Raw genomic sequence first — 24,027 nt, 5'->3', positions numbered from 1 at the left:
ATAATCAATTATGAATTGATTATGTAATCAATTATATGGAAATGAAAAACCAATTGATTTAACATCTACTGTGTGTCAGGCACAGAGACTCTGATGATCTCCTTAATTACTGGTGTCCTCCCTCCACAAATACGCTGCATGCAACTTGTATTTACTTTGCATTTATTCTACATCTCCTTCTATTTAGACACTTCATCTCTCCCAATAGAATGTAAGCCTCATGAGAGCAGTGATCCTTTTATTTTTTGTCTTTGTATCCACAGCACACAGGGCCTGGCACTTTATAAGCCTTAACAAATGTTTGCTGATTGACTGATCACGCTAAGACAAACATGAAACAGTTCCTGCCCTCAAAGAGCTTACATTCTATTTGGGAGAAAACAGGTACACAAATCTGCAGAAAATAACTGAAAACATGGATACGTACCTGAAGGAAAAAGGTAATGAAAGAAACAATTCCAAGTACTAAAAACAACAGTGAAAACAAATCACTATCACGCCGTCTTGTTTTATCATCACTTGCTTGCGTAAAGACCTACAAAAAACAATTTGTTTGTAACAAAGGAATATAGGAATTGCCATGTTGGCTCAGCACAAAAGTCTGCATGTCCCAATATTCTTTTGCCAACAGAGGTCTTAAAATATCAATGGAAACACTATTTTTCAGGATGTCTAACGTAAAGGTTTATTAATTTTCCCTTAGTAACTCTATAATTCATAAATTGGTCTAAAATTTTTAATCTAATTAATTTACATTTTATGTGGACCAAATGAGTAACATATGAGAACCAAATGAGTACCATATGTAAAAATGTTTTAAATACATAATTTTCTACAAATATTAAAGGAAGGCAAAGTTGAGGGCTTTAAACATACAATGAACTGACACACAGAGCTTTCTCCTTTGACAAAAGGCGGATTATTTCATTACAATACCAAGAACATAGCATTGAGTATGATAAGGACTCATCTGGCCTCTTCTCTGAGCTGTATACATACATCTCCACTTGCATACTGCATTGGCCACTCGGGCATATCACCAAAACTTCAAATGCTGCTCTTCTTCTCCCTCTGCCATTGCCATCTGTGGCACCTGCTGCCAATCTTTGGCATTATCTCTGACTCATAGCTCCCTCACACCTCTCATATTCAACCAACTATCAAACCTCAGCCATTAATAAAACAGATAAGAGTGAATGAATTTATCCAATTTTAAATTAGGATTGTAGGACTTTAGATTTGGAATAGAACCTAACATCACCTAATCTACCTTCTTGCTTAATAGATAAGGACTGGAGTCATGAGAAGTTGTGACTTGCTTGAAAAATATACACAGTGCAGAGTCACTTCAAATCTACATTTCCTGAACCCAAATCTAGCACTCTTTCCCCCTACCCCAAACACTGCTTAAATTGAAAGAAATCTATAAATAGCCTACTGGAAGCATTTTGAGTCTTGCTGCTCCTTCTAAAAGGGCATAGATGGAGCCTCTCATTTTATATCCCTACACTAGATAGCAAAGAATCAGTGCAATAGGAATTTGCAGAAATGGCAATTTCAACTGGCCTTATTCCCCCACCCTGGAACTAGAAACACATTAAATCTCTCTCTTTTTTCCTTTATATCCCCAAGGGCTAATTTTGCTTAAATTTGTTTGAAGGTGTGACTTTTAAAAAATCTATCCTTAATAACAACACAAAGGGTTTACCAGATTATATAAAGCAAGGCTCAAAATCCTGCAGTCATTGGAATGTGTCATGTCACTCATAGCTCTTACCCCAATAATCCTAGAAAATATTATGGCAAATGATGGCTGTAAAGCTCCGTTGACAAGAGCACAAAAAGTGCCAACCACAAAATAAGGCCATTCTGTCTTATTCATCTTCAGAACTCTGAAAAAAGAAACTGGAGGCACATCTTCATCCTAGAAAATAAAGATATCATGACACACAATAGATCTTTCAAAATAAAATAATTTTGTCACGATTTTCATTATCTGCTTGCAGTTAAGGATTAGAGCACAAAACCTTTTTCAGCCTAGTTCATAAGTAACCCCTATCAAAGAGAGACCACCCAGCACTTGCATTTCCCCTCTATTACGCTTATTAGTGAGCAGCTAGACGCAAGCCAGTACCTATCCAACCAGGCAACCGGGAGGACATTTGTTTTGTAATCTTCCAACAACTGCCAATGATCATTCAGGCACGTCACACTAGCTTAAATTTAGTGTTTGCAGTTTTCACTTGAAAATATGTGTGCACTCTTGACTAAATAGACTGGTAAATTCGTATGTCAGTCCACAAGGCATGGTTTTCCTTCTCCAGTCCAATAAATGTCAACTATGTGCAAAACATAGGATGTCAGGTGATGGTGATACAGAGCGAAAAAAAAAACAACCCCAAACACCCAAGTCCCGTTCTTTTCCACTTTACATTCTAGATCCCAACCCTCAAACAAGCAGTTTCAGTGATCTGTTGTTTGGTTTTGGTTTGTTTTTTTTTTTAAACTAAGCAAGGTATTTTTACAAGGTATTATCAACATATTCATTTGCTAATTTTCACATAATTAATAAGGAATCATAGACTTAGAGCTGAAAAGGACACTGGAGATCATCTGATCCATCCTGCCATTTTACAGATAAGGAGACAGAAGTCCAGGTAGATTAGATGACTGTAAGCCTCAGAGGCAGAATTTGAATCCAGGTGCTTAGAATCTAGAACACTATGTTCTTTCCCCATGTCACCCAGAGAATACTACCTTAAATTGCATATCCCATTTGATAAGCAATGGTAAAAATTTTTCTCCTCGTTTCTGCTTTCACATTATTGACTTTCAGATAGAAACTTAAATCCAAACTAGCATTGTTTAAAAATTGTCTACCTTTTCATCAAGAAGCAATTGATTATTTATTATTATTAATGCCTAACTTTTCATCAATAATTTAATATTAATTTCATTATAGTTAGCTTCATTTGTAAAATAATTCTAAGCACCTCCTCATGGCATGAAAAATGTTATCCTAAGTTGCCTTATGACTCCAGTACTTAGCATCGTGCCTGAATAAGCACTTATAAGTGCTTATTAGCAGGACTTGACTGAAGGATATGCTAGTGGGACAATGAGCTCTCCCAAGTTCTGCCATGCTGGAAAAGCTCTGAGTATGAGTCTGGTGAAGGCTATATACCCACTATGAAAGCACCAACATAGCTCAGTTTGAAGAGGCCCATTATCAGAAAGTTAACACCCAGGTGCTGAATTATTTTTTTTTAACTATTTAATTTATATATATACACAATCCTCCCTTTCACATCATGGCCATTAGGGGCACAGTGCTTCTGCAATTTGGAAAATTTGTGTAAAATTCCTGGGCCCTCTTTTTGTACCAGAGAAGAAGTCTGAAGTATTATAGTATTAAAAGATAAAATATATTGCTCTTATACAAAACTATATATACATATCATGCATTTCTGAGCTTTTAAATGTTTTCTGTATTGTCAGAGGCTTCTGCAAAACTCTCCAAAAATTCCCATTTAATTTCTTATGCTGACCCACAATATACTGTAACCACGATGGGGAAAGTCGTGATATGGAAGAGATAATTATATATGCATGTATATGTATGCATATATAGATATAAAACACATCCTTATATCACCTTCATTTCCAAATATATCTATTACTTAGTGATGCATTTTATTATTGTAACAAAAAAGGGAAACATCAGCTGCCTCTGACATACATGTACTTTTCCACATTTATAGTATCGCAACTTGGCAAAGAGGAGAGAGAGGTGCATTTTTTAATAAAGAATTATTTTTTTTCATTGTCTACTGTCATGAACAGTCTGCTAAGGTGCAAAGAGGGTGTCTGTCACACTAAGGAAATTAAGGATCCTTAAGCCATTACAATAAAACAGCTACCAAGTTTTTGCTGCTATTTCATCTTTTTCTTTAAAGGTCATGAGAGGAGCAGCTAGGTGGCGCAGTGGATAGAACACCGGCCCTGAAGTCAGGAGGACCTGAGTTCAAATCTGACCTCAGACCAAACACTTGACACTTACTAGCTGTGTGACCCTGGGCAAGTCACTTAACCCCAATTGCCTAAAAGCAAAAAAAATAAAAATAAAAATAAAAAGGTCATGAGAGCAGGAAACCAACAGAGAAAAGTAGGCAGTTGACGTAAAGACAGACACGTGAAGGGAGGCAAAAAAATGACTTTCTGCTGTGGGCCACTTGCTTCCTCTTTTAAATTTCAGGTGCTATTTAGCAAAGTCCAAGCTCAACTCTCATCTTGCTTGCGCTCCTTGGGAAAACAGCCCTGGCTGTGTGAGCAGAAAAATACCAAGAGACTTACAAGCTTTTTCTCTTCTTCAGTGACTTTCTTCTCTGATTCCTGTGACTTCTTGACACTTGAACGAGTTGATCGTCTTCTTAGGCTACCGGATGCAAACCCTTTCGGAGCTGGTTCTGAGGCACTTATTTCATCTATCTGTTCATCCATAGCATCCTCCAATTCACCCTGATCTCCTCTTGTCTAAAATAATCAAAATGTGCTTTAAAGACAATATCTGCTGTCTAGTCAACCTGGTTTAACAAGAAAATTTAAGCTTTAAGCTGGAGATGTGCTAAGGTGAATATTTTGTCCTTCATTTCTTTTTGGCAATAGATTAGTAAGAAATAGCTAGCTACTCAACTGTGTACTTCTATGTAAGCATGTATGCATGCATGTATGTACGTACGTATGTATGTATGCATGTATGTATGTATGTATGTATATACATGTACAGAGGGGCAATTAGGTGTCACAGTGGATGGAGCTCCAGGCCTGGACACAGGAAGACTCATCTTCCTGAGTTCAAATCTGGTTTCAGACACTTATTAGTTGTGTGACTTTGGGCAACTCACTTAACCCTGTATGCCTCAGTTTCTTGATCTGTCAAATGAGCTAAAGAAGGAAATGGCAAACCAATACAGTATCTTCACCAAAAACCCCCCAAATGGAATCACGAAGAATCAGACACAACTGAAATGACTGAACATACAACATATACATATACATATAGTATTCACATATATATACAATTTGTATTATATGTTAAAAGACAAAATTAATATGCCAGTAAACCCACTGCAATAAGAAACATGCAGGCAAATGAAATAAAATGACACAAGGAAAATTGTATTTTTTTTAAACTTAGAAAATCAATGTCAAAATATGATATATTACAAGTCTATCTCATTCTCTTTTCTTTTCTGCAATGATTCCTTACATATGCTCTTTTGTACCATCTTTCTTGTGCGACTACAGGGACTCTTGGCTTTGATCTTAATCATATTTCCAATTTATATTCACACATTTTCTTCTTCAGTTACCCCACGTTAAGGGCTGAAACTTAAAACAGCAGTCCAAAGCTACTCTTGCCTAGTGTTTTTTCTACTTTTCTAAGTGACCTTGAAGAGAGGTGCTATTTACTTCTAGTATAAATCAAAGCAAAATCCATGTCTATATAGAAAACTGAAAAAATATATACTGAAAATATACCTGCATGGTAACAAGTTTGAAGTAAACACCTTCCTGTTTCATTAATTCATTATGGTTTCCTTGCTCCACAATAACTCCATCTTCAAAGCCAGCTATAACATCCGCATTACGAACTGTAGACAAACGGTGGGCTATAACAATGGTGGTACGGCCTTCTCTCGCCTAAGGAGAAAGCAAATGGGAATGAAGCAAACATTTTTAAAATTGCTACAGACACAAGGTCATGTACAAATAAGATGTGGTGATGGAGGCAACAGTAATGCTGAAAGTGGAATTTCTGAGTCTATCAATGCCACGCATTGTCCAGTGTACGGTACTAGTATCCATGAATGTTCAAAGCATTAAAGGAAAGTCTCCAGCACTCTGGACAGTTTCTTTTTGCATCATTTATGGGAAGATTTGTATAAGACTTGCACAACATCACCAGCCATGAGAGAGGGTGTAATCTGCATCCGTGAAGGGAGGAGCCACACCAACAAATCATGAATCTGTCAGAGTACCAAAAATAACTTAATGACTTGCAAGCTTGTCATTGAGGTGTTGATGATAACGTTATCATTACAGGGCATTTCATTCTTTGCATGTTTATCCCCAGTACTTATCTGAGAATCTGGTATATAATAAGCACTTAATAAGTTAATTGTAATATATAATGGTAATGCATCAAATGGGATAACTGATCTGAAAAGCTTAAGTTCTGAGTCATACATTTAATTTCTATTGACATTTTAACTTGCCTGCAGCATAAAGGCAGCATGGTACAATGGATATAGAGCCTGGGTTCAAATTCCGCCTCTTTCACTTGCTAGCTGTATGAACTGGGGCAAATAGATTTACCTCTTTAGTCCTCAGTATATTCATCTATAATATGGGGGAGGGTAGATTTTATTGTTGTTGTTCAATCATGTCCAATTCTTTGTGACTCCATTTAGGGTTTTCTTGGTAAAGATACTGGAGTGGTTTTGCCATTTCCTTCTCCAGCTCATTTTACCAACGAGGAAACTGAGGCAAACAGGGTTAAGTGACTTGCCTAGCATCACACAGCTAGCAAGCGTGTGAGGCTGGATTTGAATCCAGGTCTTCCTGACTCCACATCTGAAACTCTATCCACTGTGCCACCTAACTGCCCTGGAGAGGCGGGGGAGATAAATTAAACGGCCTCTAAGGTCCCTTTAAATTCTTATTCTTTTTTTTCTTTTTTTTTCCATTTTGGTAAGGCAATGGGGGTTAAGTGACTTGCCCAGGGTCACACAGCTAGGCTGGATTTGAACTCAAGTCCTCCTGATTCCAGGGCTAGTGCTCTATCCACTGCACCACCTAGCTGCCCCCTAAATTCTAAATCTATGATTCTTTGAAGGACACTTTAATATAATGGTAATTCTAAACCTAAATATACACGAATGCCTTGCTGGTTTCTAGAATTATATTATTAATTTAGACTTTTTGTAAAAGACAGAAAAACTTGTAACTGAAGCTATAATTCTTGGTTTCCATTCTATGACTTCCAATTTTAAGTAACTGTGACTTCAATAAACATCTAAAATAGCAGTAAGCAGGATAGACACTTAATTATGATTCCATGTAATGCCAGCTTCAAAGAGTCTACAGATATTTATTGTATTTTTAAGAGAGAATGGAACAGTAACAGTTTAACTGTTATTCTATAAAGAGTCTATGAGGAGACACAGTTTTAGATACTATTAACCATGATGGCTTACAAGAAACTACCAGGAGAGAGAAAAAAAGACCAAGAAAAAAATTGAATTGCCTAGAAAATGGAGTTTGACTCTTATCTGGTGAAGAAACAGGGAAATATCTTTTCACAAGAAATTAGCCAGTGTCTTGAGATAACTGAATGGTGGGACTGTGTTCTGAGAAATAAGTTAGCAGTTATAATAATGCATAAAGGTGACTTTGGCTGTGATCATTCTCATAGCTGATACATCGTTGACAATTATTTTTATAATTACTTGTAACACTAATAAAAAGTACAGCCAGTAACTTTGATATTTATTTAAGCCTGGGAAAATAAAAGGTTTTGTGTGCATATACACATATAAGCTTCAATAGTTTAAAATTGCACCAAAACACAAACATTTGCCCCCTGCTCTCCCCTCACTATGTTTATTTTCTCTCTGTTTCTGTCTGTCTGTCTTCCAAAACTCTTAGATCTTTAGTACAGTTTTAAGCCATTTAACCTATTAAAGCTTAAAACTACACTAAGACTTCTGAGACATCCTATATGTTGGGTATATATACATACATATGCATACATGTGTGGTACATGTATGTGTATTTGCAAACCTTAAAGCACTACCAAAATTCTTAAAAAATTCTTCTTAGCTAAACTTCTGCTTATAAAAGCCAAAGATGGCTGGGAGGGATTATCTTAGAAATTACTGGAGAAAATTCTGTTTTCTTAGAACAATTCAAAAGGCCATATAACTGGCATATTCTTATTCCCATTCCCATTCCTAATTAAATCCATTTTATTGAAATTCACTGACCTTATCCAGTGCCTCTTGTACAACTGCTTCGCTTTCAGTGTCTAAAGCTGAGGTGGCCTCATCAAGCAGAAGAATTTTGGGATTCCGAACCAGAGCTCGAGCGATTGCTATTCTCTGTTTCTGACCTCCACTCAGCTGGGCCCCTCTTTCTCCAACCAGAGTGTCAAATTTCTATTACACGGGAAAAAAAAAACCCACATCAGAGTAGCTGTCAACATTCCTTCACAGATCACAGCCCCTGCAACAATAAACATCTACACATCATGTTTCAGATATACATAGGAAGGAAAGTCATTATCAGAGTAATATTGGGTAAGCCACCATCATCAGGTTAAATGGCATAGTCCCCTGAAACCCAATAAATGTGCCCAACCCAAACACACACATACTGTACACATATAAATGCGCACACAATACACTCACATATGTACACATACGTATACACAACATAAATGTAACACATATGCATATACACCTATATACTTCTGAAGACAAAGTATCAAAGACCACCGGAAGGAGAGCAGTACTACAACTGACCCCAGACTGGAGAGCTGTAGGACTATGGGACAAAAGTTATCAGAGCCAAACTGCCTTTCCAATTCTTGCTAAGCAAATCTATGGAGAGTAACTGTTTGCTAAATTGTAGGGGCATCTAATGGAAAGACGGGAAAAGAGTTTATTTGCCCCATTCCGAATATCAGGTGAGCCTTGGGGAGTTGCATCAATGGGAAAGGCAAAGTAGTCAAAATGACAGATTTGAGCAAGGAAGTTTTGCTCTATGGATGCAGCTATGGGGCTGACTTACAAAGGAGCACAAATCAGTCACCTTAGGCTGTGCTCTCTCAAAAGAAGAGCTGTAACCACATGGGTAGGGAAAATTGCTTAAAAGCTACAGCGGAGTAGAGAATCAGCACGTGGCAGTGAAGCAAAGAAAGTAGCTCAAAGAGGAACATGAGTTGTTCTATGTGGAAACACCAATCAGCAGCTCTGGAGACCAAGAAGTCTTCTTCCTGAGCTAAAATTCAGGAGCCTGAATGTTCTGGATTTTGTATCTTTGTTTCCTCTCCTACCACTGACGTGGGGTGCTGAAAGACTGTGACCATATTTATATGGTGGTGTGTTCCTTGCTATTTGCCCAATTACCCTGTTTTTAATTAAATGCTTTGTGCTTTGAATAAACATGTTCTCTGATTTGGTTTCACTTTTTAAAAACAGAAGTATTAGATTGAGGCTTATGAATTTCAGTTTTGAAACGTTACTGACGAAAGAGTGCCTTGAACTTGGAGGAGGGGAGGGGAATGTAGCTTTCACGGGCCCATACTGAAGGGGAGGAGTTCAGTTTACACCACCTACAAGTAGGATGGAAAATTTCTTACATCAGGAAGTTTCATGATAAAGTCATAGGCATTGGCTTCCTTGACAGCTTTCTCGATCTCTTCCATGGTGACATTGTCACGGCCATAGCGAATATTTTCAGCAATTGTGGTTGCAAAGAGTACTGGCTCTTGACTCACAACTCCAGTAATTTCCCTCAGGTATCTTACATTTAGGGTCCGGATATCCTGTCCATCAATGGTGACCTGGAAAAGAAGCAATTCCACCTTCACACATCTATGTAAGTCACAAAGATTAATGTCAAGCTAATACCAAGAAACTGTATTTATTTTTAGATCATTTAGTTCAATTAAAGTCACTTGTTGAGAATACCACCACTTTCTCAAGCACCTCAGTTATCTTTGACTTGCCATCTCTCTTAGCCCTCATATTCAAATGCCAAGTGTCGCCATTACAATTCCAAAACACGTCTCCCTTCTTTATCTTTTTCTTTTCTCATATTTGTTGTTGTTCAGTTGCTTCAGTTGTGTCTGGCTCTTCATGACCCCTTTTGGGGTTTTCTTGGCAACGACATGTCAGTGGTTTGCCATTTCCTTCTCCAGCTCATTTTATAGATGAGGAAACTGAGGCAAACAGGGTTAAGTGACTTGTGCAGCATCACACAGCTAGTAAGTGTCTAAAGCTGGATTTGAACTCAAGTTTTCCTGACTCCAGACCTGGCACTCTATCCACTGTGCCATCTAGCTGCCCCCTTCTCACATGGCCACCGCTAACTTCCTAATTAGTCTCTCTCTCTCTCTCCATCCTCTCTCCTCTATAATCTGTCCCCTATACCGTTGCTAAAATTAAAGTTCTGATCATGGTACTCCTTCACTCAAAAATCCTCAGTGGTTCCCTTTTCTTAAAGGAAAAGAAAAACTCAATACAACATTTAAACTTGACAATCCAATTGCAACTTACTTCCCAGCCATTTTTCACACTGTTGTTCTTCACGTACTAAACATTCCAGCTAAAACTGGACTGCTTCCTGTATCTCAAATTTAGCCTTCTATATTCTGCCTCTGTACATACGTATAGTTCATCCTCCATGCCTAGAATACACTCCCTCCTCATCTCTGTCAATGTTCTTATCCTTTTTGTTCAAAGGTTCAGCTTAAGTCAGCATTACATCTTACAAAGGAACATTTTCCTGATTCACTCCTTCCACAGCTTACTTTAAAAATACTTATTTGTGCCTGTTATATTCTCCTAGTAGAATCGTTGTTGTGGTTCATCCTTCATTTTCAAAGAGGACCGATGACTTTACAACAGGTGATGTCTTGACTTCCAAGTGAGCTGTATTTAAGTGAGGCAGAGTTGCACAAAGCTGCTAGCCTCGCTGTATCTTTCAGAGTCATCAAAGTCCAGTGGCAGGACAAACGTCAAGGTGACTGGTGATTGCCTGGGACACAGTGGATGACCTTGGCATCTTCTATGTCTGACCAAGTTTGTTTTGTTTTGTTTTGGGGGAGGAAATCGGGGTTAAGGTGATTTGCCTAGGGTCACACAGCTAGTAAGTGTTATGTTTCTGAGGCCGGATTTGAACTCTGGTGCTTCTGACTTCAGGACTGGTACTCTATCCACTGTGCCGCCACCTAGCTGCCCCTTCTGACCAAGTTCTAAGAACTCCATAGCACCTGCTTCTGCAGCCTTCATGGCCATTTAGAAGACACTGTTCTCATCCACCCATTCTTCCAGGGGGAACTCTTCACGTGCCTGGGGGTAGATACTCTCTTTACTCACTGACAGGTTTGATGCCTCTTGGTTACCCTCAACCTGGTTTAGTCCTTCTGGCCAGTCAGTTTTACCAGGATGTAGCTGTTGCACATGCTACAGCTTCTCTGAGCCACAGGTGAGTGTTGGGTAACAGGTGGATACCAAAGGTGGATAAGCAGCCTTGAAAAGAGCTTGGCAAGCCCTCAAACCAGAGGTGCTAGTCGTCCTTGTTCATCTCATACACTCCATATCCTTGAAACTCCAACTACCTAGCACACAGTAGGCACTTTAAAAATATTGGTGGAATTGATTCTTACCACACCCTCAGTGGGATCATATAATCTCTGTATCAACTGAACAGTTGTACTTTTCCCACAGCCACTGTTTCCAACCAAGGCTACTGTTTGTCCACTGTTAACCTTGAGATTGAGGCCCTTCAAAATCTGTATGGACAGGTAAGAAAAAAACAATTGATATTAATACCATTCAGAAATAGAGAGCCTACAAAAACTTGTGATTGACATTTAGCAGTTTTCTGTTCAAAATCATGTTTCAATTCAGGCATGCCATTTGCCTTTCTTTTTATTGAATGGTCCCTAAGCAAAACACAAAAACAGATGAACATAGGACCCTCCAGAAAAACTCATTATTTTAATTTGTGCACTTATTTTTATTTATGAATTGGTTCTCCTAGAAACAAAGGCCCATTTTTTATTACCAATATTCCATTAGTGTTGTTCAGCTGTGAGACATGGCACACAATGGTCTCTGAAAAATTAAAGATGAATATCTCTCAATGGGCAATGGAGAAGTGCAAGGTGGAGTGTGCACAGATTGCAATGTGTAACCAATGAGGAACTCCAAAGAAGAACAGGAATAAAAGATATTATCAGAGTAATGCATGGCAGGAAGAGAAGATGGGCTAGTCACAAGTTAACAAGGCAAAGGATGACAGCTGAAACAGCCCAAGTCCTCCACTGGTATCCTCTCAACATTAGAAGAAAGCAAGAAAGCTTCCAGTGAACTTATGGGAGGACATAGGCAAGAGATAAATAAGGCAGGTGTTGATGAGTGAGGATCCGCATCACAGGAGGGAACAATGCAGACTGATGAGATTACAGATCCATTTGAGTGAGTCTCTCACCTTAACCTCTTGCCGAGATGGGTAAGCGAAATGAACATTTTTGAACTCCAAGTTTCCATTAATGTTATCTGGTTTATGGCCACTTGTTGAATAGCTATCAATACTTGGCTTCTAAATAAAATAGAACATGACAAAATAAGAATACTTCTTGGTTACCAAATCGAAATTTTCTCCCCAAGGAATTTAAGCACAATGTATTAACGGACCAAGAATAAGAGTGGACAACTTAATTCTAGTAATATTGTGAGATACCGTTGTCATATAGGGCAGAGAGACACATGTTGCATAATAAGGTGATGGAGCTGAATTCAGAAAGACCCATACTTACAGCTCACTGGTAACAATGAATACAAAAGAAATCCACAAGAAATAAAATACACAACCCATGTGTAATTTTTTGATGTCATGTGATGGCAAAACACTCTGTTATTGATCCAGCTCAAGAAAAGTTGGAAGCTGCTCAGAACATGGTAACCCATACAGAACAAGCACCTAAAGCCGTGTCTGACTGTATAGATAAACAGGAAAAGAGTCAGTGGAGAGCATCCTGATCATAAAGCTATGGATGTGGTAGCTGAAGAAGAACCACGTGACTATGGCAGCCTCATGTGTGTCTATTGCAACAATGACCACTCTTCCCCTCTCCCCAAAATAACAAAATCACAGGCTCTTGAGGTACTGATGTATAGTATAGATATAACTCACAGTCTTGGGCAGACAGGTAGTATAGTTGATAGAGTGCCAGCCCTGGAGTCAAGAAGACTGATTCATCTTGGTGAGTTCAAATCCAGCCTCAGATACATATTAACTATGTGACCCTAGGCAAGTCACTTAACCTTGTTTGCCTTAGTTTCCTCATCTGTAAAATGAACTGGAAAAGGAAATAGCAAACCACTCCAGTATCTCTGCTAAGGAAATCCCAAATGGGGTCACAAGCAGTTGAAGATGAGTGAACAATAATGCATAGCCAATTGATTTTCTCAATTATTACCTGGTGAGAAAATTTATACCAAGAACAAATACGGAGGCAATTTTTTTTGTTCCAGTTTTTATGCCTACTTAAAATATAGTATTGTAAACAACAGAAGGAAGACTGGAGGAGTAGCCAAGACACTGGCTGTAATCCTCTCTCTACTAGTAAACCATTTAAACTCTAAGTATGGATTTTCTTTTCTATTAAATTGGGAGGTAAGTCTAGAGGATCTCCCAAGTCCTATCTTGCTCAAAACTCTTACGGTTCTGTGATAAGATTTCTAATTAGTGACAATTCTAGACACCCAACATCAAGAAAAACACATACTTAAAACTTTTTCCCCCTCTGGATGGACCTGAAGTTTCACTGGCACAAGGAACTCCTTCTATCTGTTTTGTAACTTTGGAGTCTTAGAAAACAGCCCAGAAAAATAGGAGTAGGCATGGACATTGAGAAGTTAAGTGACTTGCCCAGGGCCACATATCCAGCAGGTGTATGAGGCTGGCTTTGAAGCCAGGTTTTTCTTACAATGAAGTTCTCTGTTCTCTATCCACTACATCACACACTCATTCTTTTTAGCTGAAGAGATAGAAGGTGCTGTTATTCCAAAAAAGAATAAAAATAACCTTGGTGCTTAGAACTTAGGAAAAAAACAAATGTAGAGTCAAAATTCAGTAGTGCCTTAAAGCTTTTAAAAGCTGGTCATTTGAGGGAACTCAGAAAATTTGAGCAACACAGAGTCTTACAGAAATTAAAATGATAGAAAGGAAGCTTAGATTTAATTTAACTCATTCATTCTGCAAATGAGGAAACAGGTCCAGGACACTGAAGTGACTTGCCTAATCCAGTAAGTGACATAATTGGGATTAGAACTCAGGATGCCATTTTCATTTGAATGCTTTTCTACTCTAATATACTACCAATTCAGAGTTGAAATCTTTTCTTCTTCTTCTTCTTTTTGAGGGGTTTACAATTTGCATTAACAAAGATTTATTCCTCAGAACGTTTTAAGAAAATGTAACCCAGGGCTCAAGCCTGGGTATTTGCAAGACTCTTATCATTGATGCAGAAGGTGATTATTCAGTGCTATATGGAGGGTGGAGTTAGTGAGAGTCTGGAATGCTGGCCATCCTCTCCAGAAGCCAGAAACCAAGAACTCTTGATGTTTAAGGAGGAGACTTAGCAAATGCTCCGGCTTGTGCCCAAGGCTACATAAATCGAATCAAATTTCATTGTACCATGAATTCTTGCTATTTAAAATAATCTTATGATTAATCTTATAAAATAATCACATTTTTCCATATTTTTCTCTTTTAAAATCTTATATTCATTAATATTTCTTGGTTTTCATATCATTCTCACTTCCAAATGTAATTCTCCTCCCTCCTCTATCCAGCTAGACATTTCTTATAACAAAGTTTAAAAAATGTATAAAAACATAAAGAAGCAGTTCAGAAAAACCAATCAACACATCAGTCATGTCTGACAATATATATGCAGGATATCTCTACTCTACTGCGAGGACTGGTGTAATGCTAAGCCCTAGCTGACAAGAGGTAACTCCACGTTTTACCACTGATATACTGGGCAGTTCTTATGTATCCAACAGCTTGGCTCGGTCAGCTACATTTATGGTTAGGGATACAAAGCTAGCAAACTATCAACTTAGCAAACTTCATCTGATCCAACATGTGAAATTAGCAATCTTTAGTAATCACAGTGTAATGGGGGGGAAGGGGAAAGGGGCTGATCACAGTCACACTACTTACTGACTGACTGTCCCTGAATGACTGAGAGGGAGTCCTCCTCCCACACAGTCCCTGTGAATCTGCCCAGCAACAACAATTAGATATAAGGACAGAAAACAAGAAGATCTAGGCTCTCAACTGGGGTATGCTGCAAACCTAGCCACCACTGATGTGTGCTTGTGGAACCACATATATTTGCATGCCTATAAGTAATAAACTGCTTGAGTTATGATCCTTTACACATTTATGTTCCTTCTTGGCCCCTTGGTACCAAATTTGGGTTTTCACATTTTGCATTATATTAAGGGAATATTAACATGTCTACTTCAAGAAAGGATGAAGAGAAGGGTATGAGATATAGTTTCAATTGGTGTATGTGTGTATGTATTTGGATATGAATACACATATTATATAAGAAAAGATGAGACTTACATTATCAATGATCTTGAAGACACCATAGGCTGCACCTCTTGCATCAGCAAAAGTTTCAATGCTTGGTGATGCCTGTCCAATACTGAAGGCTCCAATTAATACACCAAAGAAGACCTGGGGAAATGGGAAGAAAGTTATATGAGATTATTTAGCCCTTCTAGGACTCTAAGACTTTCTATTGGGCAACTTCCTTTCCTTTTACATAGCCATTTATTTTTAACATTTAATTTTTATTTTTCTCAATTACACGTAAACACAAATTTTTAAACTTTTTTTTAAACTGAGTTCCATATTCTCCCTCTCTTCCTTGAGAAGGTAAGCAATTTCACGTTATACACGTGAAATCATGCAAGATATTTCCACGTTAGCTACGTTGCAAAAGAAAATGCAGATCAAAAAACCTCAAAACACCAAGAATAATAAAGTTAAAAGAAAAAAGTATGCTTCCATCCGCATTCAGACTTCATTAGTTCTTTCTACAGGGTCCTTCAGAATTGTCTTGGAGCCATTCATTTAAGAAGAGTTACCACAACTGATAAAGTTACAAACAAATTAATGGCCTTAATTATTGACAACATGGAATTTGGAAAGTTATCTGTTCCATGAAATTAAAAAAAAGTTCTCAGAAGAGTAGCATAAAACTATCAGAAAGTTCTATGGTTAAATGTTATGCAAAGTCACACAGCTAGTAAGTACTCAAGGGTCTCAGGTCAAATTTGAACTCAGGTCTATCCTCACTCCAGGACTGGTGCTCCATCCACTGTGCCACCTAGCTGCCCCCAGGCTTTTAAAAATACATTTTCAACCGCAAAATACAGACTTGTGTCTTTTTTTTTAAACAGTATTTACTATCATATCATGTGGGGTTTTTTTTGGGGGGGTTAGGCAATGGGGTTAAGTGACTTGCCCAGGGTCACACAGCTAGTAAGTGTTATCGTGTGTCTGAGGCTGGTTTTCAACTCAGGTCCTCCTGAATCCAGGGCTGGTGCTCTATCCACTACGCCACCTAGCTGCCCCTATTTTTATTTACTATCATTTCAAAATGAATTGCAATAAATCTTAAAAAAAGGTGGCTTGGCTCTCCTTCTCCAAATATGTGAATAATTAATTCCCCCTTGTTGATTACTGACACAGAGTGAGTTCAGAACCCTTTTAGGAGTTGGCTGGCCAGGTAGAGAAGGCAACAATTATGCTCTTGGCCTTAGGTATACCATTATAGTTTTCTCCTTACTTCACAGCCACTCACCTACATGCAAAAATGGAAGAAATTTGGAGGGGAAAACTGGAAAACTCTAACCCCACAGTATTTCGTGTTACTGATCCTTTACAAGGTTTTACAAGCATTCAGAGTACATATGGGGAGTGTTTACCGAGAGTTAAGAGTAAGACTGCCCACTAAGACCTCAAGCCCAGAGACTAAGGCATTTAGTTTTTCGTTGTTGTTTGTTTGTTTGCTTAGGCAATCAGGGTTAAGTGACTTGCCCGGGTCACATAGCTAGTAAGTATCTAATGTCTGAGGCATTTAGTTTGAATTGAAGATTAAGCCTGAGGGCACTCAGCTGGAGTAACCCTGTTCTGTGTCCTCAAGAGTATCTAGGCTAAGGAATCTCCTGCTGGAGATAAATGCCTACTAGCCAAGACTGCAAAAAGAAAAGCTGACTCATAAAAGAAAGGTCTTTTCCTAAAGCTGTTGCTGGTCTTAAAGATGAGACAAGGGTGGCTTCTTGTATCAAAGAACTACATATAAAAAAATCCCCTAAACAATTTTTTAAAATAAAAGAGCATTCTAGAGATAGTACTATAAACCAAAGACTTCCATTGAATCCGGAAGTGGTGAGAAGCACTAAAGCCATGAGTCCAATGGGACTCTGGGTGGCACCAGCCAGAAAGATGACATGTCCAGAAGGGACTGTCCTTGTAGTACAGAGACCTAAGTTGCTTCTCCACATGTGAGCCCCAGATATGTATATTTTCTACATGTGTACTCTATTCTATATCTAGTCTTCTCACTAAATGCCTTTGCTTTGAACTAATTGTGTCCTCTGGATATTAAAGGTCAATATTTAGGGGCTTATAAGTCATGGTTTTTAGTATATGCAAACCCACAAAGTACTTTGAATGAGACACAGAAAGTAAGTACCTTGAATCTGGATTAGCCCATCTCTGGGGTAATCACTTGTTGAAATAGAAAAGCCACCAAAATACACCGGATGGCTCCAGGGTGCCTTAACATGAACTGGTTGGTGAGACACTTCCTATTTTTCTATATTCTTAGAGAAGTCCAGGGCAGAATCCCCTTGCCAAAATTTCTCCCTGACATTTAGCTGATCTCAAGGGTATTCTTTGTTCATAGTCTGCTGAGGTTATAAAATGTGCTTCCTATTCCTAAGGAATTTATAGAAGACCCTCCCCACTGACTGTATGTTGATATGAAGCTGAAATAAGGTGGAAAAGAATTAGAGGAAGAAGAGAAGGAGGAGGAAGAGAGGGAGGAGGAGGAGGAGAAAGGATGACGTCTAGTTGAGGAGGCTAGGAGGTCAGGTTATACAAGGAATTATCAATATAAATATTCAAGACCATGAGGAAAACAATGGGATAGAGGGAAAGATCCTAATTTAGGTACTGAGACCTTTGAAAAAGTTGGTAGGATGAGCTGAAAAACAATTGCTGGCAGCAACAGGGATGGGGAGATACAGGAGTTGAGCATCAAATTTACTTAACACAGTATGTTGCACATTGTTAACACTCTGTGCATGTTGGTGAGCTATAATTCAAATGATAAAACTATATCCCTATTTCTTGATGGAGAAAGTCTAACTCATAAGCATCATTTGGACCCTTATTTTCAATTAAAAGCACTAACTACAGTGGAGTTAACTGGTTTTCAGACGGATAGAATTCTAGTTAATTGGTAGCACTGGAGAGGCAGTTCTGAAATACATTTTTTAAAAAAATACATTTGAATTCAGCCCCTGCCCCTCATTGTTATTACCATCCTCAGTCCTTGTCCAACCTTAAACAGTTCAGATCTATATAATAAATAAAACAAAAACTATTTACATTTCTTATAAACACATTAGGGCATAAATTGTGAGCAGAATGTAAGGCATCATTTTAAATGATGTTCTCCCTAAGACAAATTATGAAATGTCCTGGAAGATTATTTCTCTTCTTTTGAAACCATATTCCAAAATGACATCAATTAAATCCTTTGCCATCCCACAAAAGGCAATCCTTCACTTTCTAACATGCTTAAAAATGCCTAAGAGATACTTCCCATTACTGTATTCCTTTCTTTTTGCCTCAAGTTCAGATGATTAGGGAAAAAAGATGCTCTTCTAAAAGGAAACATAATTATCTATGACATGAGCTATTTTTACAGGCTAGATTTTGTCCTTGGCTCAATTCAAAATGACATCTTAGAAGTGGAAGGAATAACAGAAATCAACTAGTCTGACTTCCTTATTTTATGGGTGAGGCCCAGAGCGTGTCTTACATAAAATTAAATATATTTATTTCCCAGTTTTTAAGATCAGCAAACAGGTCAAGAGGATTCTGGGAAGATGGCAGAATACTTCAGAAAAATTCCAAGCTCTCCTAATTTTCCCCACAAATAAGGTAAAAGAGCACCTCAGGGGGAACACAGAGAGGTAAAAATAAAAAAGAGCTGGGACAGAACAGTGGTCCTCCTGGGACAATCAGAGAATATCTGAGGAAAAATCTCAGCATGAGGTTTGGTCCCAGTGAAGAGTAAACACCTCCAGGCTAGTTCCACCAAAACATCAGGCAGGGGGCCCTGGGGTTAGCTGAGTTGGGATGTAGTCTTGGCCTTAGCCACAAGAATTTTCACCCCTGGATAGCATAGGGAGTCAGGCATTTGAGCGGGGGAAGATTGAAGGAACATCTTCTAATAGGGGACACCAAGGCCAAGATGTGGCCCTGGGAGAGAAGGAACCAGCCCACACCTATGAGTGCAGAAGTAGTGGGGTGGGGATGCTGCTGGCTGCTGGCTGTGAGCACTTCTAGGAGATTGGAGTTCCTGGTTTCAGTTCCAGGCCAGAGTGGAGAACTGAAGGAGGCCAGAGACACCCTTCCCTCCCGTATCCCAGTACTAGAGGTGATTACAAAAAAAAAAAAAAAGCTGCTTCATCTTCAGAGGAGGAAACTGAAGCAAAAAGAGCCTCTCCTACCCCAAAGGGTAACGTCAAATAGTAGCCTGTCCAAAAAGAATTTATAGAAGAACTTTAAAAAGACTTTTAAAAACCAAATGACAGAAACTAAGGAAAAATTTTTAAAAATTTAAGAACAATCCAAGAAAAACAAAATTATGAAAAGAAAGTCAACCAATTAGAAAAGGAGATTCAGAATCTTTTTTTTTTTGGCTAGGCAATGGGGTTAAGTGACTTGTCCAGGGTCACACAGATGGTAAGCCTCAGAGGTAGAATTTAAACTTAGGACTTTTAGCTCCTGAGCTAATGCTATTTACCTTCATGATTACAGCCAATTCCTTTTCTACTTTTCTAATTAGCACCTATATATTCCTACTTTCATCAGTTATTGTATTATTCTTCCATCCTACTAAACACAGCTCTTGTCAAAGCAAAACAAACTCCCTGATAATTTCTCAAGCAAATGCTAAGCAAACACACTTACAGTGAGTACTTGTCCAATACTGTATTCGCCAGCGAGGATCAAAGTGGTCCCATACCAGAATGCCAGAGCATATGAGGAATAGATCAGTAGGAAGGCAATTCCCATTGAAACGTTGGCTACAACAGCTTTCTTTATCCCAAAACTTTTAGCCTCTTCTAAATTTCTGTTGTACCTGAGAAAGACAGCAGCAATTAAAAAATGCACACACCCTCACCAACAACAGTCAGTGCAAGGTCAGGGAAGTCCTAAACATGCATAATGCCACCCAAATATTCCCCATGGATCCAACATCTGATAACTAAAAAATTTTGCCTATGTTCTCACTGAAGCATTAACTTTAATCCTTGGAAAAAGGATGACTGCTGATGTCGAGACATAACTTCTGTAACTTTTTTTTATTCTTAATTTTAAAAGAACACTATTGATTCACTTTGATTTGAAAGTCCCAAGCAGAAAACACCCATGAGATCTAGATCCGGAGAGAATGAAAGCTCATCACAACACATAGCCAAATGGTGTTTTCAGAAACAGTTGACAGTTTATACCAATACCCATCAATGATCTTCTTGACTTTTCCATGTGCTATATTATATTCTTTCTTTCTTTTCAGTTTCATTTGACAGCGTCTTTTTTCCTCACTCATTTCAAGTAAGTTAATTTGCCTTTGTAAACTTCCAAGATTAATTCTGTCAAAACAGAACTTTTCTAGCCTCAGATACTTACTAGCTGTGTAACCCTGGGCAAGTCACTTAACCTTGTTTGCCTCAGTTTCCTCATCTGTAAAATGAGTTGGAGAAGGAAATGGTGAACCACTCCAATATCTCTACCAAGAAAACCCCAAATAGGTTCGCAAAGAGTTGTACGTAACTGAAAAATAACTGAACAACTGATATATTTATTTAAGAATTATGTATGTGCAGAATTAAAATGTTTATCAATATGATTCATGACTAGATTTGATAATTAAACAAAATCCTTTCACATTAATAATACCGGGCACTTATATAGCACTTAAAGGTTTGCAAAGTGCTTTATAATTATTATTTCATCCTTACAACAGCCCTGGGAGGTAGCTGCTAGTATGAGCCTCTTTTTACAGGTGAAGAAACTGAGGCTGAGAGATGTTATGTAACTTCCCAAGTACCACATAGCTAGTAAGTATCTGAGGCTACAAAACATCATTTATGCACAAAAACAACTCTTATGTCACTAAAAATCTTTGTACTCTTTCTACTTGTAGTTCTACATTAAAACAAATATTTAAGTTGGTATTTTGATAATGAGGCTCGGGATATATAAGCTCTCATGAAGATCAGCCAAAATTAATACCCACTCAGTGACTTCCTCTCTGAGTGACAACAAGCATGATAATTTCTCCTCAGTTTAGTCCTGTTATCTCTCTCAGCTAGGTTTATTAGCTTTCTTATTGGATCTATTTGTGATAGAATTTAACTACTGTAGAAACTATTTATCCCATCCAATCTCAAGCCTCCTCTCCACCCCCAATGCCAAACTGGCAGTTTCAAGACTATACGGCAAAAGATGGTAAATAAAATGAATATGATTGCCCTGTCATTTGAGGAAACCTCCCAAAATAGAGAGCCAGCATGGCGTACTGGGTGGAAAGTTCACTGTATTTGAAGTCTGAGCCTCTTAGTTCAAATGCTGGCAGCTAAACTCTTTGAGACTTAGTTTCTTCATCTGTAAAATTAAAAGACTGGATTAGATCATTGGTTCTCAAAGACTCCTAGGACCCTTTCGGCACATCTCAAGACTAAAGCATTATTTGCTTATAAAAATACTCCTCCCTTTTCCAACTACATATTTGTATGAGGCTCGATTTTCTTGATATACTTCAACCAAAACAGCATATCAGCGTAACAAGAGATCAAATGCAAAAGCAGATATGAGAATCCATCTGTCTTCTATTAAGCCACACATTAAAGAGATTTGCAAAAACATGCAAAAACAACCTCCTCTTCTTTTTTATTTTGGAAAATACAGTTATTTTTCATTAAAATGTTATTTATATTAACATGTAGTGAGTTTACTATTGTTTCTTTAAAATAAATCAAAATACAAATTTTAAACATTTATCAGTTTTAATTTCTAATATGGTAAATGTTAATAGATATGATTCACATAAACAAAAGCTGTTTGGGGTCCTCAATAATTTTTAAGAGTATAAAGGAGTCCCGAGGCCAAAAAGTTTGAAAACCAGCAGAACAGATGGCCTCCTAAAGGTTCCTTCCAGCTCTAAATTTTATGATACTATATTTTTTTTAAAAACACAAAACACATTTTCCCAAATAAATTAGGAAATCTCCATCTCTTTAGATAAAATCCTGGATCTCAAAAAGATTATTTTTTTATTTATGAACTTCGAAAAGTTAGTACCTTCTACCTGGCTGTTCATTACCCAATCTTGTACTTACAGGCAGCCATTACTAGGCATGTTATCCATGCTAATGTTTAAAAAAAAAAACCTCCTAGCTGAAGCTCACACCTCTGATCTCATGTACTTCATGGGCTTGCTTACCCAGACTAAAGCCATTTCATTGACATCATGCTGTCCCAAGTAGTCAGAAGAAGACATTATGCACAAGAAGAAGCAACAATGAAAAAGAAAATCATTTAGATTCCAGAAAAGATCGATAAGTAAAAGGGGTGGGGGAGAGAAGAAAAAGGCGATCATAAAAAGAACTACTTTCTGTTCTTTTAACAGCAATTATAACAACTCAGAAGGAGTCTGGTAAAGTGGATAGAACGCTTGGTTCAGAATCAAGACAACCCAAATTCAAATCTTGCCTTCAACATTTACTACCTATGTGACCTTGGGCAAATCACTGGACCACCTTCGGTGTTAGGTAGCTCCGTAGGATTCACCTGCCAAGTCATGGAGTATCCCCATCTCTATTTGGGGAGGCATAACCTATTACAACAAAATCACAGATCTGGCCCATATTCACAGCTCACATTTGAAAAAGTCTTTCCAGTGTGTAAGGCGTTGTATATGTGACATCTCAGTAGGTCCTCAAATCAACTGTAAGAAACGTATGGTGTTGAAGTAGTGTTCACCCTACAGTATTCTTCACCCTTGGTGGAGTGGGGAGGCAGGAAGTGGAATGACTTTCCCAAGGTGGTGAAACTAAAAAGAATACAACCAAGATCTTAACCCTTTTGGGTTTAATTGCTTAATTTTTTTTTTTGAGTAACAGTGATTTTTAAAATATTTTAAAAGTAACCCTTAGAAACAGCCATTCTTTCCCATCTTGGATTTAGATGGTTTATTTTTCCTTCCTAAATATACTACTACCTTACATTTGTTCTTAGGGGAGAAAGTCCAACAACAAAGCTGAGCTTGTGTGATGACATCGCCAATGTACCAAAATTGTTTAAACTTTTAATGTTTTCTCCAAGGTGCTAGCTCCTTCTGCTGCAAGCATTCACTGCATGAGCAAGTCCTCTGTTTCACTACTAAGTTCCCTGTCAAAAATATTAAGAACAATGGAGTGGTCCCTAGAGCACCCCAGGTCTTATTACCTCCCTGACTATTTACTGCAAAGCAGATTGGCCAGCCCCCAGTGTTGTCCACTAGACAGAGTTCCAAGAGGGAAAGTCCATTAAATCTTGTGAGTAAGAAAAAAAGACTGCTTCCTCCCCTTGAAAAGCATAAAAAGTGGAGATCACCATCCAGACTACTGGGCAAAAGTCCAGTTCTCCTCTGGGCTAGTCCAAAACCTGTGCCAGGTTGAATTAATGGTTTTTTAATCAATACCACCACTGATCTGAATGTCACTCCTAGGATCCTGCTGTACACATGTGAAATAATTTTGGTATTTCAGCTACAAGTCTTAAATCTGCTTGGGAGATCACTTGGGATAAAACTAAAGGCTTTAATATCATAATGCAAAATTATTATTTTCCCTTAAGCTAACA

The 24,027-nt window shown here is 38.1% G+C and overlaps 1 protein-coding gene across 7 annotated transcripts in view; it reads right to left on the bottom strand.

The window, feature by feature from the left end:
• The window catches only part of ABCB1 (ATP binding cassette subfamily B member 1), a 200,808-nt gene that overhangs the window by 31,492 nt on the left and 145,289 nt on the right, over positions 1 to 24,027 (bottom strand). For all 7 annotated transcript variants that reach the window (XM_020987474.2, XM_020987469.2, XM_078151865.1 and 4 more), the window contains exons 9-18: positions 20,089 to 20,260; positions 15,436 to 15,549; positions 12,283 to 12,393; positions 11,456 to 11,581; positions 9,425 to 9,628; positions 8,049 to 8,219; positions 5,542 to 5,703; positions 4,354 to 4,533; positions 1,778 to 1,924; positions 428 to 535 (exon numbers count right to left, since the gene is read on the bottom strand). In XM_020987474.2, coding sequence (XP_020843133.1) covers positions 428 to 535; positions 1,778 to 1,924; positions 4,354 to 4,533; positions 5,542 to 5,703; positions 8,049 to 8,219; positions 9,425 to 9,628; positions 11,456 to 11,581; positions 12,283 to 12,393; positions 15,436 to 15,549; positions 20,089 to 20,260 — 1,495 coding nt within the window. The remainder of the gene's footprint in view (positions 1 to 427; positions 536 to 1,777; positions 1,925 to 4,353; positions 4,534 to 5,541; positions 5,704 to 8,048; positions 8,220 to 9,424; positions 9,629 to 11,455; positions 11,582 to 12,282; positions 12,394 to 15,435; positions 15,550 to 20,088; positions 20,261 to 24,027) is intronic.

This window comes from Phascolarctos cinereus, unplaced genomic scaffold, assembly GCF_003287225.1.
Source record: "Phascolarctos cinereus isolate Bilbo 61053 unplaced genomic scaffold, phaCin_HiC Scaffold_1;HRSCAF=81, whole genome shotgun sequence".
NCBI lineage: Eukaryota > Metazoa > Chordata > Mammalia > Diprotodontia > Phascolarctidae > Phascolarctos > Phascolarctos cinereus.
Note: the sequence above shows the minus strand (reverse complement) of the source record. Positions and strands in the feature narration are given on the sequence as shown.